At 40.3% G+C, this 12,771-nt stretch overlaps 1 protein-coding gene across 1 annotated transcript in view; it reads left to right on the top strand.

Moving 5' to 3' along the window:
- The window catches only part of LOC137430834 (rac GTPase-activating protein 1-like), a 37,000-nt gene that overhangs the window by 1,560 nt on the left and 22,669 nt on the right, over positions 1-12,771 (top strand). Inside the window, exons 2-3 of the mRNA XM_068121610.2 lie at positions 8,362-8,492; positions 11,102-11,266. Of these exons, the coding sequence (XP_067977711.2) occupies positions 8,362-8,492; positions 11,102-11,266 (296 nt within the window). The remainder of the gene's footprint in view (positions 1-8,361; positions 8,493-11,101; positions 11,267-12,771) is intronic.

Here is a 12,771-nt window from a genome sequence, read left to right as displayed (position 1 = left end):
GCCGACCTAGAAATGAAAAAAGTTATAACTCCGCGCTATAATTCCACGGCGACCCCTACGGCCTGTAAAATATAGCCATATGCCCTAGGGCCACCCTGAGGCCACCTCAGAAACTCTGCGGCCGCCGCACGTTTCTGTCAATTTATGGGGGGTACGGCCGCCGTATCCTAGCCGTAGAGCAAATGTGACTTACTCCTTACCACACATTACACAAGGTTGTTGGCTTTTCATTTAAGTCAAATCTAGTACAGACAACTGACCTACTTTAAAGTTGTCCAGTCAGTTCAGTTGAATTCTGCTTCCCTGGAAGCTCTAGTTTTCAATCAGCATTAATTTGTTGATGCAATTTTTGATGAACTAAAGATTTCACAGTAGAAGCCTTTTTGCCAGCATTCGCCCCTCCTTTGGCAGGAACATCATCCTTCACTGAATATGTTGATGTGCATCTGTTGCATGGAGATCTCTAACTGCACCTGAAAAGTAAAATTATCAGTACCTATAAAGCATGGGGCATTACATATCAGCAGTTTATTGGTGTGTGTTTCTGTATGAAATGTTTGTTTAAATTGGACGTTGTGGAGGCACCTTTTGTCTCATTGCAGTTGTTTACTTGGAAGAACAGTAAAATGCATTGGAATTATGGGAAATTGTCTTGCATTGTAGCACCAGACGGGACCACTCACAGTATTTGGGCCATGGCCTGATGTCCATGTGTGTTTAGCAATTGGGTCTAGCAGCCCCATCATGCTACATTATGCGAGGGACATATTGCTGTGAATTTGCTTTGTGATGCGTTTTTGTTTTTATTGGGTTTGTAATATGTATGCAAGCAAGGCAGAATTTTCCGTTTGAACTGCAAAAATGATCCGATTATTGTCAATGGTAAATGACTTTGTTTAATTACAAAACGTTTACAGTGAGATTGTAGCTTCAAGAGGTAAGTGCTCATACAAACCAAATGGATTTTCCACTCTAAATAGCACATTAGTGGTCTAATTTTTTTTTTCCCTTTGATGGTCATTTAATCCCTCCCATTAAGAAACTTTTCCTGTGCATGTTTTGGAATACACTTTGCAATTTGCATCATGCTGGCAATGAAACGCCACATCGGATTCCATTGAAACTTGCCTCTGCCCTGGTTACAGTGTTCATTGATGGGGACGTTACCTGATCTATTGTCATCAATCAGTGGAGATTCTTCTACACTAGATGTTACATCGAGTAGCACATCAAAGGTAATATGGTTATCAAAGATTTATAAGGGGATGGGGAGGAAAGGGAACATTTAGGAACACACATAGAGGAAAAGCCCTGAGAGATCTGGATTGTTTATAATTGCTCAACATTTGCTTCATTACCCTTGCCAGAGGAGAGGGTATTGCATTTGAGTCCGTGTCTGTTTGTCCGCACAGAATAAATATGATTTTCTCTGCAACCGTTGGTCAGATTGACAGGAAATTTTCAACATAGGTGCAACTCCACCTGTAGAATCTTTTAATGATAATTATGACGTCATAGGTCACGTGGTTCGGCCGCCATCTTGGAAAAACCGAAAAACTTTGCACCTCTATCTGAAACCGCTCCATGGAATTTTTTTTACAGGTGGCTTATTGTAAAGTACTTCCCATGGGGAATAACATGTTAATTATGTTATTGGTTCCTTCATTATGATGTCATAAATAGACAAGTACAATGCTTGATCGGATCAGTAAGTTCTTGAGCATGATCTAGGGATTAATTAGTTGAGGAAAAAAAAGAAGAAAAAAGACCACCGGTCACGTGGCGCGGCAGTCCTATTTTTACAGTGTAGCCCATAGGGCAATGCCATCTGGAGCAACGTTTGTCCGTCCAGTGTATTTGTCCTTCTCAAATGTCCACCAATCAAATCTAAAGCTCCAGTTCTCAAATCGAATCAAAAAAAATCTAAAGCTAAAATGTGTTGATTCAGGAATTATTCAACCCCTTTGCTAAGACACTCCAAATTGAGCTCAGGTTCATCCAATTTTCTTTGATCATCCTGGAGATGTCTCTACAACTTAATTGGAGTCCACCTGTGGCCAATTCAATTGATTGGATATGATTTAGAAAGAAACACCTTTCTATATAAGGTACCACTGTTGGCAGTGTGTGGCAGAGCAGAAACTCTACAATGAAGTCCAAGGAACTGTCCGCATAACTAAGAATTGTTAGGCGGTATAGATCTGGGGAAAGGTATAAAACAGTTTCGAGAGTGTTGAAAGTTCCCAAGAGCACAGTGAGCTCCATCGTTAGGAAATGGAAAGAATATGGAACTACTCACTCTTCCTAGAGCTGTCCGTCCAACCAAACCGAGCAACCGAGCAAGAAGGACCTTGGTCAGGGAGGTGACCAAGAACCCAATGGCCACTCTGACAGAACAATGGAGAACCTGCCAGAAGGACAACAGTTTCTGCAGCACTTCACAAATCTAAGAAATATGGAAGAGTGGCCAGACGGAAGCCACTCTTGAGAAAAAGGCACATGACCACACCTAGAGTTTGTAAAAAGGCATGTGAAAGACGAAGCATGAAGCAAAGGATTGTGGTCTGATGAGACGAAAATTTAACTCTGGTCTGAATGCAAAGTGCTACATCTGGCAGAAACTGAGCACAACTCATCACCCATCTAACAACATCCCTACTGTGAAGCATAATGGTGGTGGCAGCATCATGCTTTTGTGATGCTTTTCAGTGGCGGGGTCTGGGAGACTTGCAACGACAGAACAATGAATGGAGCCAAATACAGGCATATCTCAGGCGAACCGGAGTGTAAAAGAGTGCAAAAGACCTGAGACTTCGGCAAAGATTTCAAAGATTTACGTTTCAACTGAATATAGTCATATAACCATATAACCACAATGACCCCAAGCATACAGCCAAAGCAACACTGGAATAGCTTCAGAATAGGAACGTGAAATTCCTTGAGTGGCCCTGCCAAAGTCCAGACTTGAATCCCATTGAGAATCTGTCGAAAGACTTAAAGATTGCTGTTCACCAACGCTTCACATCCAACTTGACAGAGCTTGAGCAAATCTGCAAGGAAGAATTGGAGAAACTCCCCAAATCCAGATGTGCAAGGCTGATAGACATACCCAAGACTCAAAGACTCACTGTGCTCTCAAAGCTTTGAGAAGACTCAAAGCTGTAATCGCTGCCAAATGTGCTTCTACCAAGTATTTACTCAGGGATGAATACTTCTGTAAATTAGATATTTCTGTATTTCATTTCCAATAGATTTGTAAATATTTCTAAAGAAATGTTTTCACTTATTATGAGGTATCTTGTGTGGATCAGCCACAATTTTTATTTTGGGCTGTAACCCAACTAAATGTGAAAGTCAAGGGTTGTGAATACTTTCTGTAGGGCATGTGCATGTGCGTGTTTTTAAACATAAAAAGAGCATGGAATTGCAGCTTGTTTATTAAGAGTGCATTAAGATCTTACCTCTGAGGTACGCACACTCTCCTCTAAGTTGTCTCACCTGGCTTTGAATCCGGACCAAGCTATAAACTATTATTCGATTTTGGTTAAGTTCCGGATACAGATCTGGCCTATTGGTGGGCTGCAAAACAAACTATGCGCTCCGCCGAGTGCCGTTCTCGTTATTCCTTGTTATGCATCGGATGGATGACTTCAGCAAAAGCTTGGCGATCCAGCAGGTCCATACAAACGACCCAAAATTATCATATTGATTTACTTGTTTTTGTAAGTTGCACATATTCACCAATCTAGGTTTTGAAACCTGGATGATTCAATTAAAGCTTTTCTAAAATGCCCATAGCTCTCCAAGTATCCATTTTTATTTATTAATTACAACAAGCACACACAACTTTATTTATTGAATAAAACAAGCATACTCAATTTTCCAGATGAATAGGGACCAGATAGAGTAATGTTTGAAGTTTTCTTTAGTACTCAACATAATTATCCAACTTCGCTTTCAATAAATGTCTGGAGACTATGGACGAAATTGTCCATAACTTTTTCGCAGACTGCATGGAATGTGCCGTGATGTGATCTCATAGCTCGTCCAAGGACTGTAGGCACATGATATGCTCTGTCCTCACAGGTAGTGAGGTACGGGGATCATGGCAGCCAAAGAATGGGTCCACCATGGCCAATCCATTTGTTGGCAGAATGTTGAAACAAGGAATTGATGAACAGTTTGTTCAAGAAAAAAAAAAAAAAGACTAATTGAAAGATGAGGTGAACATGTTGCGTACTAAACAAAACTTCAAACATTATGTAACTTCTCCATGGAAGCTTTAACTGAAAAGTTGCGTATGCTTGTTGTATTGTTTAAGGGACTCCCTGTATATAGACTTTTTTTTCTTCTTTTTTTTTCTTTTTTGTATACAAGATCGAGGCTCGTGAAAGAGCGAACATTAATCACACAGCAAGACAAACCGACACATAAAACAAATAACAACGGGAGCGGTAGACAAGATGGGGAGAGAGGGGGAAGGACACAAACACAACATTTGAGAGCAGGGACCGAGAGACATGGAGACATCGAGAGGGCTTTGGGGGGAAGGCATGGGAAGGGGGGGTGGGAGAGGTATAAAACATATGGACATTGCCAGGACTTCCAGGAAAGAAGTTGGAATTTCAAACAAGGTGGATCTGGGGTGAATTAGTGGGGGTAGAAAAGATCAAGGTTTTGGATGGGGGAAGATAAGAGATGGTGGTGAACAGCTGTTTTTAAAGACCTGGAGGGAGGAGTGGGATTGAAGGGAGTGAGGGAGTTTGTTCCAGAGGCGGGAGAAAAGAGGAATGAAAGAGTGAAGGTGAGCAGAGAGCCGAGATTTCGGCAGTTTAACCATCAGAGGGTTGCTGGCAGATCTTGTGCGACCTGTAGGAATATTTGGGGGACAGAGCACAGAGAGCTGGGGGAGCAAGGCCGGAGATGAGTCGGTAGAAGACAGAAAGACCACCCACCTTACCTGCCTGCGGTGAGTGAGTGAAAGGCCCTCAGAGATAGCTTCATCGCGGGAGATTCCAATGATTCCTAATGATTGCCTAGTTTTTGTTTTGCTTGCATTGAAAGATCAAATAATTTCCATGCTTACCATACTCGGTCAAATCTTGTACGGTAAGCATTAATATTTGAGCATAAGATAGTCATTTCAAAATAAGTAAATATTATGGGGCTGGCTTGCATGCTGGGAGTTAAAATTGGTGTAAAATGGCCTGCGTTGCCAAGGAACGACCCAAACACAAGTTTGCTTGCATCAAATTCTGTGATATTTCATCTCATTCCTTTGATTTTATTTTAAATAAAATGTGGGATACTTTTATGTGGGGCTACTGCACTGGCTCGATTAACAAAATGGCCATCTACATTTCTGTGCATTTATTGATTGTATTATGTTTGAGTCCTTGCTAGCCATTGCTCCAATTTTTCTTTACTTTTTCTTTTTGCCCTACAAGAGCTGGGAGATGTTGGAATCAAAAACCTCAGGTTTGAATGAAGAAATATTTCAGCCTGCACAAAGTTCTGTCCCATCTTGTGCTATCCCTTTGCCCAAGCGAAGGGAACAAAGAAGCCGGCGCCGCGTGTCTGCGCTGGCTCGTCATTCTACAGGCAAGGATTGACCTCTTTTGACCATTTTTAATGTAATTCATTTTAAATTGGGGGTATTACAATGGAATTTGTTGTGTTAATATTTTGTAAAAATAAATAATCACGTCTTGTTTTATTGCATATAACAGTTTATTTATATTCGGGAGAAACAATACTTCCGGTGTGGAAAGTGATCATTGAAACTATATTAATGTCTGCGTTTTCCAAAAGCAATGGAATGTTGCACAAATACTCCAATGGCTGAGTTTGATCTAAAGCAGACATTGTCTACCATCTTGTGTGTCGGTTTTAAAATAATGTCTATCAAATAGTCTTCCTTAGAAGCAACACTGGAACGTACCTTTATATTTTCAAATTCTTGATGGTCGTTCATACATTGTGCAGAATTAGGCAGAACACAAACAAAAATTCACAAAATGAAATGTAATATGAGGCAGTACACAAAACATATACATGTAATATGAGGCAGTGCACAAAAAGGCAGTACACAAAAATGTAATATTTAGGCCTATTTTGGCACACCTTTTCTTTAAGATGGTCCCACCTAAAGTAACAATGTGTGAGTGTTGGATCATGAGATCTATGGGCCGTACAATGTCACCCAAACTGAGATGACTATTGAGATGTTGTCACAAACGGCTGTGTCTGTGGGATGCGGCCTCATCATATTTGAAAAGAAATATTATTTGAAGGAATGTACCGGCAACTTGATTTTAAGGATCGAGAATGTCTCGAGCATGTTTGGCAGTGACAGTGCACATGTGACCTTTTCATCTTTCATAAACGACTGGCCCTGTGACACTGCTTTTATAAATGACACACACCACACAGATTTTTCACCATGGCGTTTTGATGGAGCGTCTGGACATTCCCTGAAGGTCAAACAATGCAGTTCTGATTTTTATTAACACCATTCTGTGAAAGGTTTGTCATAATTAATCGAGTTGACTTTTTTATTGACAAAAATATGAGTTGACAAAAATTAATTTTCCTCGATTTAAAGTGCTTGAGCAAAGTGAAGTTTGTGAACACAACTCAAGGTCATGTTCCACTATTCATCATGGCAGTTGACATGAAATCCTTCCTTTTCTTCAATGGCCTCATCTCGGATCACCAATTTGGAGTCGCACCAGGTCAATCCAATTTGGATATGCTGATTCTACTCTCCCAACAATGGATGGAGGTCCTCAATATCAGACATGAGATCAGGGCTGTCTCTCTGGACATATCTCCTGATTTTGATATGCTCTGGCATCCTGCCTTACTCTTCAAACTATCTGCCTATGGCATCCATGGCCAACTCAACTCTTGGGGAACTGACTTCCTCCACTTTCATAGACAATGTGTGCCTCTCAAAAGAAACATTTCGTCTCCTCGCTCTGTCAAGGCTGGTGTGCCACAGGGCAGTGTTCTGGGCCCAGTCATATCCCGATCGCCATAAATGATATCTGACTTTCTGGAAAAATCCACTTTATCTATTTGCTGATGACTCCACCCTCTGCCATAACATCACTCATCCTTAAGATAGGCACCAACCTCTTCACTCTCTTCAGACCTTGATATAATCACAAGCTGGTCAAACATTTGGAATGTCTTTCAGTCCTGACAAATATCATTATCGTGTTCATCTATCTTTTTCTCCTCTCTATCTTTCTCCTCTCTTTATATTTTTCTCTTTGTCTATCTATATCTCTCTCTCTCTGTCTGTCTTTCTCTCTGAAAGGATGGTATGGCAAACCCTCTCACCTACTTAGCAATCTTCTTGAGGAAGTACCATCACTCAAAACTCTTGGGTCTTATGATCAGCCTTGATCTTTCTTGGGGAAACCACATTTCAAAGTTGGCTTTGAATCCAGTTGCCAAATGTCTGTTTTCTTCCACGTCCTTTCCGGTCTTGCACCTTCTGGTCTTTCCATGCATTGTCCCTCCTCCCTCTCCCCCAGGTTTCTACAGGGTGCAAGTGCTCCACCATTAATCCCTTCTCTCTAAATCCAGAATTGATATTCATATCCACCCATTTGTTTCTCTTCCCCCCCCCCCCCCCCCACGCCACCTGTGAAACAAACTTCTGCATTCATTTCCATCTTATTATTTCCTCCAAGTCTTCAAGACAGCTGTTCACCACCATCTCAGATTATCCCCTATTCAAAACCATGAACTTTTCTACACCTGTTACACTCCCACCCCATATCCCAGCTTCCAAATTTCCAGTTTTTCTTTCCTGAGTTTGCTTCCTCACTTACCCCTCATTCTTCCCACACCCATTGTTTGTCCTCCTCTCCCTCTATTTTGTCCTTCAACTCTGCTCTTAGTGTTTTCCCCTGCCCCTCCCTCGACTGTTCCTTTTGTACTGTTGTCCTGATCTGTTCAGTGTTTTAGATCTTCCATTAGCCTTGACCTTGTATCCAACAACAACAATAATAATTAATAATATAGAATTGAGGTTTGGGTGATATCTCAGCTTAGATAATTTTTACTACGAGTAGTTGTAAATATGAGCTTCACAAAAATGGAACGAGGGTAGTCCACTGTTCCAATCTTAAACAGTTATATGAAAAGAAAGAAATGACTAACATCAATTATATTCATAAATATTATGGTATCAATATATTTGTATTGCTTGCTTCAATGTTTGCGATCATGGAGGTTGAAATTTGCTGCCATTAAAGTGCTGTACCACTTATGGTAAGTGGTGTTGTCTTGATTGCATTTTACAATAGAAATGATATTCCATTTATTTTAATCGATTTATTTTTCAAGGTGGGGACGAAATCCCGCATTCGGTGAAAAAGGACACCAACATTGAAGGAGTGTTTGCAGAAAATAACAATTGTGAGAACGGGGCTGTCCTGAAAAGTGCATTGGAGAATCACTACTTCATTGGCAAAACGGTGTGTGCAAAGTACTTTTTCTTTTTTTAAATGTAATTTCACACTCTGCTGCTCTTTACAATCAATCGATCAAAATCAAGTTGCCAGTACCAATTGTACAATAATCAGACATTTAAAATATAATTATGCCAATTGTCTGGATTTATTTCATTGTATATGCTTTGCAGGCCAGCAACCTAGAATTTGCATCTGAATCGACTTTTTACCAAATGTGAAATGTAAAGAAGAGTACCACACTACAATCTGTTTACTTTAATCTGTAGAAGCTGTGATTAAGTATCATTTTGCCATTTCTTGTCTGAATCTGCTGCTCTCCCCCATTGGGCTGGTGCCCCAGCCCAACACCTTGCACATATTGATGCCATGTCGAGTAAAGCCCTCAAATAATTGTGAATTCCCCACAATTAAACGGAATCTGTGCCGTTACTCCTCCTGCATTGTAGATAGGTCTGTGGCCTCTTTTATTTTATTTTTTACCATCTCCTTTCTGGTGTTGTACCTTCTGCACATTCTATGCCCTACCACCCACAAGTTTCTGCAGGGTGCAGGTGATTTGCCAATAACCCATTTCTGGTGCAATTTCGAAAAATCCAAACTCGCTGCTCCTCTTTTCTCTTACCTATGGAACCAATTTCTTCATGCTGTCCAATCTCACCCTTCCCTTCAGAGTTTCAAGATGGCTGTTCATCTTTGGTCAACCCACATTCATACTCATTGTTAGTACCCTCATTAACCTTCACCTTGTGCACCCTTACCTTTGCAGGTTGTTTCATCTCTTAACCCTCCATTCTGCTTTTCGTTTGTTCCATTTCTGTTTCATCCCTGGTTTTTCACTTCCTCCTCTGAGATTGCATCCAGTTATTCACCACACCCTCCCCATGTCCTCCATCCCCTTTCTTTGGTCTTGTTCCTCACCCATTGATGACCTCCAGGGCCTGTAGGCCTCTGCTGATTATTTACTGCCTGGGTTTATTGCATCAGCATTCCATTGGCTTTGTTTGGGTCAAGTGTTACTCACGAAGAGGACCCTGAAAAATCGAATCCATGTCTAATATAAATTATTAGTAAGGTTTGATCAAGCCCGTCAGCATGCATGGTACGTGCCTCCCTGGGGGGGGGGGGGGGGGGGTGGGGTGGGGAGGGGAAAAAAAAAAAAACGGTTGCATAACTTTTGAGCGGCCTCACGTTGGGGTTAAACAATCTTTGACCGTCTGCCCAATCAGCTCATTTTGCTATAACCGTGGGGAGGGTGACATGTATAAGAGGTGTCGAGTTAATCTTTTAATAACATTAATTGTGTGTTTCCCATCGTGCTGTTCATCTTTTAAGATTGACCTGTTATCGGATCTTGTCGCAAATTGTGACTTCGGTGTGGTCATGCTTGTTTTACTCTATCTGCCTGGCAGTCAAACAAAATTGAAAATCATTCCAAACAGGAAACTTACTGTTTTTAATGACTATAAAAGACACAAACAGGCACGACAAACTAATGTAACGTGTTGGAAGGGGTGATGTAATAGACACTAGGGAAAACTGTTAAAACTCGGAATTATTTATTTATCCAACTATAACCTTTTCAAACCTTTTTAAAATTAAATTGTATGCTTGACCACTGCAGAACACAAATCTCCTTCATAATACTTGCAAAAACCTCCATTTCTATAGGGTGGTGTATAAGACTCCTTCATATTGCTAAACTGCAGGATTTATTTCACTATCTTTAAAATCTTTTTATTTTCTTGATTTAAATCAAAGTATATACTTAACCACTGCATGGGTATCGTGTTCTATGAGCTCGCTCATTTTGCATGGCGGTTGGCATGCCTCAACATTTGAATTAAAACTAGAACAATGCGACTGTCAATATGCCTCCGCATAGTCCCACAATGGGTAGATGCCATCACTCTGCATATGTATGGGTAGTGGATCACGTTTGTGAAGTTTCATGTTGATCGGATAAGGTTCGTTTTTCTATCCAAGATGTCTGCCAAACCATGTGACCTATGACATTTTCAAACTAAATGCAACAGTGCTGTTAGATATTTGTAAAATTTTGCATCGATAGGTTGACCGGTTTCCTAGATATAATTATTTAATATTTCCTTTCAATCCAAAATGGCTGCCAAACCATGTGACCTATGATGTCATAAATTTAATATTTCAATACAAATGGGTCATAGATCATGTGCATGCGATTTCAGATTATTAGGATGAGGAACTCGATTAAAACATTTTTGGGTGGTGTACCACTTCACATGTCATCATTATCGTGCTTTTGTTCCTCATTGGGAGTACTTGACAATGTGCCAAGTTTCAAATTTTTCCATTCGGTGGTTTCCGAGAAATAATTGTTTAATTATTTGCTTTTAATCCAAGATGGCTGCCATACCTGGTGACATATGATGTCACAATTGTCATAACATTCTGCATGGGTGTCACTCCTACCCTGAAAGTTTTGTCTCGATCGGACATACGGTTGCTGACAAACGAGGTTTAGTCAGGACAGACGGACGTACGGACGGACAACTTGAAAACATAATGCCTCCAGCGACTATCGGCAGAGGCATAAAAATATGCTGCACTATTTTTTTTGATCCCTTTGGTTCCAGGTAATCCAGCTTGAGAACTGCAATGCTTGTATGACACGAATCTTGATTGGTGGATTTGCCCTGAGATGCGACACCTGTGGAATTCTGTGCCATCCTCGATGTAAGGATGTGATGCCCTGTGTCAAAAAAGTCAGACGTGCCAGTGCTCCAGGGTATCCGCAACAGGTGGGTAGTGCAGCTGCAATAATGTACATGCACACAGGTTTTATTTTTTGAAGTTTCAGGCTTGTGTGAGTAAGTTCTTTAATTAAAGCTGTTTTGCAAGTCAAAATATTCATCTTGGATTAAGAAATCTCTTCATATGGTTGCTGTGCAGAGAAGACAATATTTACTTGCAATAAATAAAGGTATTTCTCCTTTGCTGGTCTTGCATGTGAACCCAATAAGGGGAAGCCTACTCCTGCTAGTCATGGTTATGGAGCTGGTAAGCAGGAAGGTGAACATGAAATATATTTTGGGGAGGATGTTTTATTCGGACGATCTAGCTGTTGTGGAAAGTGAAAGGCAGATGCAGGAAGTACTGGGCCAGTTGAAGGAGGCATTTGAGAAACATGGGCTGAAAATGAGCATGGAAAAAACAGAGGTAATGTGGGTTTGGGCAGCAAAGAAAATCGATGAATATCAGGTTTGAGGGGAAGGCGATCAGACAAGGAAATAGGTTTTTGTATCTGGGTGAACAGTAACCAGGGATGGTAAGTCAAAGGCAGAAGTGCGTAGGAGGATTGAGTTGGGTGTGAATGCATGGAGGAGGGTGTAATGGCAGACAGAATAGGCTATGAGCCAGACCCCCCCAAATTGACTGGTCGGTACCATACAGATGGAGTAAGGCTCATTGTGATTTTTAGCAAGATATATGTCCCTAGATATGAAAAAAAAGTGATAGTGTATAACTCTCGGCCATTTCTGTGTTATCACCCGAAATATTATTATACGCCCGCTTCGCTTCACCAAAAAATGTGATATTTGCTAAAATTGGAATAAATATGTTTTTAAGGACCACAGAGTGCCAATAATTTGCATACTGGATGCCAACTAATATAGTAATAGAAATATAGAACATTTGTGGGGGTTATTTATCAAATTTTTGATATAATGACAAATACTGACACTTGTAATAATACTGTATAATAAATAACAAGGCGTATTTGTTCGAGAGATCATGATAAACCTAGAGTGTGGAGCAAGTTTGCATGCATTGTGAAATATAATGTAGCTGATGTTACAAACCTACTTTAGGATACTAGCTAATACCAAAAATTACACTGAGATACCAAAAGTAGTAGACGAATAAACCTAAAATGTTCAAAAGCTATGTTTCGTTCCAAAATATCAAAATTAGGGGGTATGGTTGAACATATTTTGAACTTTGCCAAAATATGTGCCCCAAACAACCACCATATTATAAAGTAATGATATATTCCAATGCAGTGGTTCCTTGCGAAGATTTTGAGGGGTCAAATGTTACTCTGGGAGTTTTCATTTTTGAAATATTGACAAAAATGTACAATGTGAATTCTGAACTCGAAGCGATTTCGACCACTTTTTCACTAAATTTAACATATTTTTTGTCATTATATCAATATTTTGATAAATAACCCCCACAAATGTTCTATATTTCTATTACTATATTAGTTGGCATCCAGTATGCAAATTATTGGCACTCTGTGGTC

Source organism: Myxine glutinosa, chromosome 7, assembly GCF_964187855.1.
Source record: "Myxine glutinosa chromosome 7, kmMyxGlut1.1, whole genome shotgun sequence".
Lineage (NCBI taxonomy): Eukaryota > Metazoa > Chordata > Myxini > Myxiniformes > Myxinidae > Myxine > Myxine glutinosa.
The sequence above is the reverse complement of the archived record's forward strand: the minus strand, read 5'-3'. Positions and strand labels throughout refer to the sequence as shown.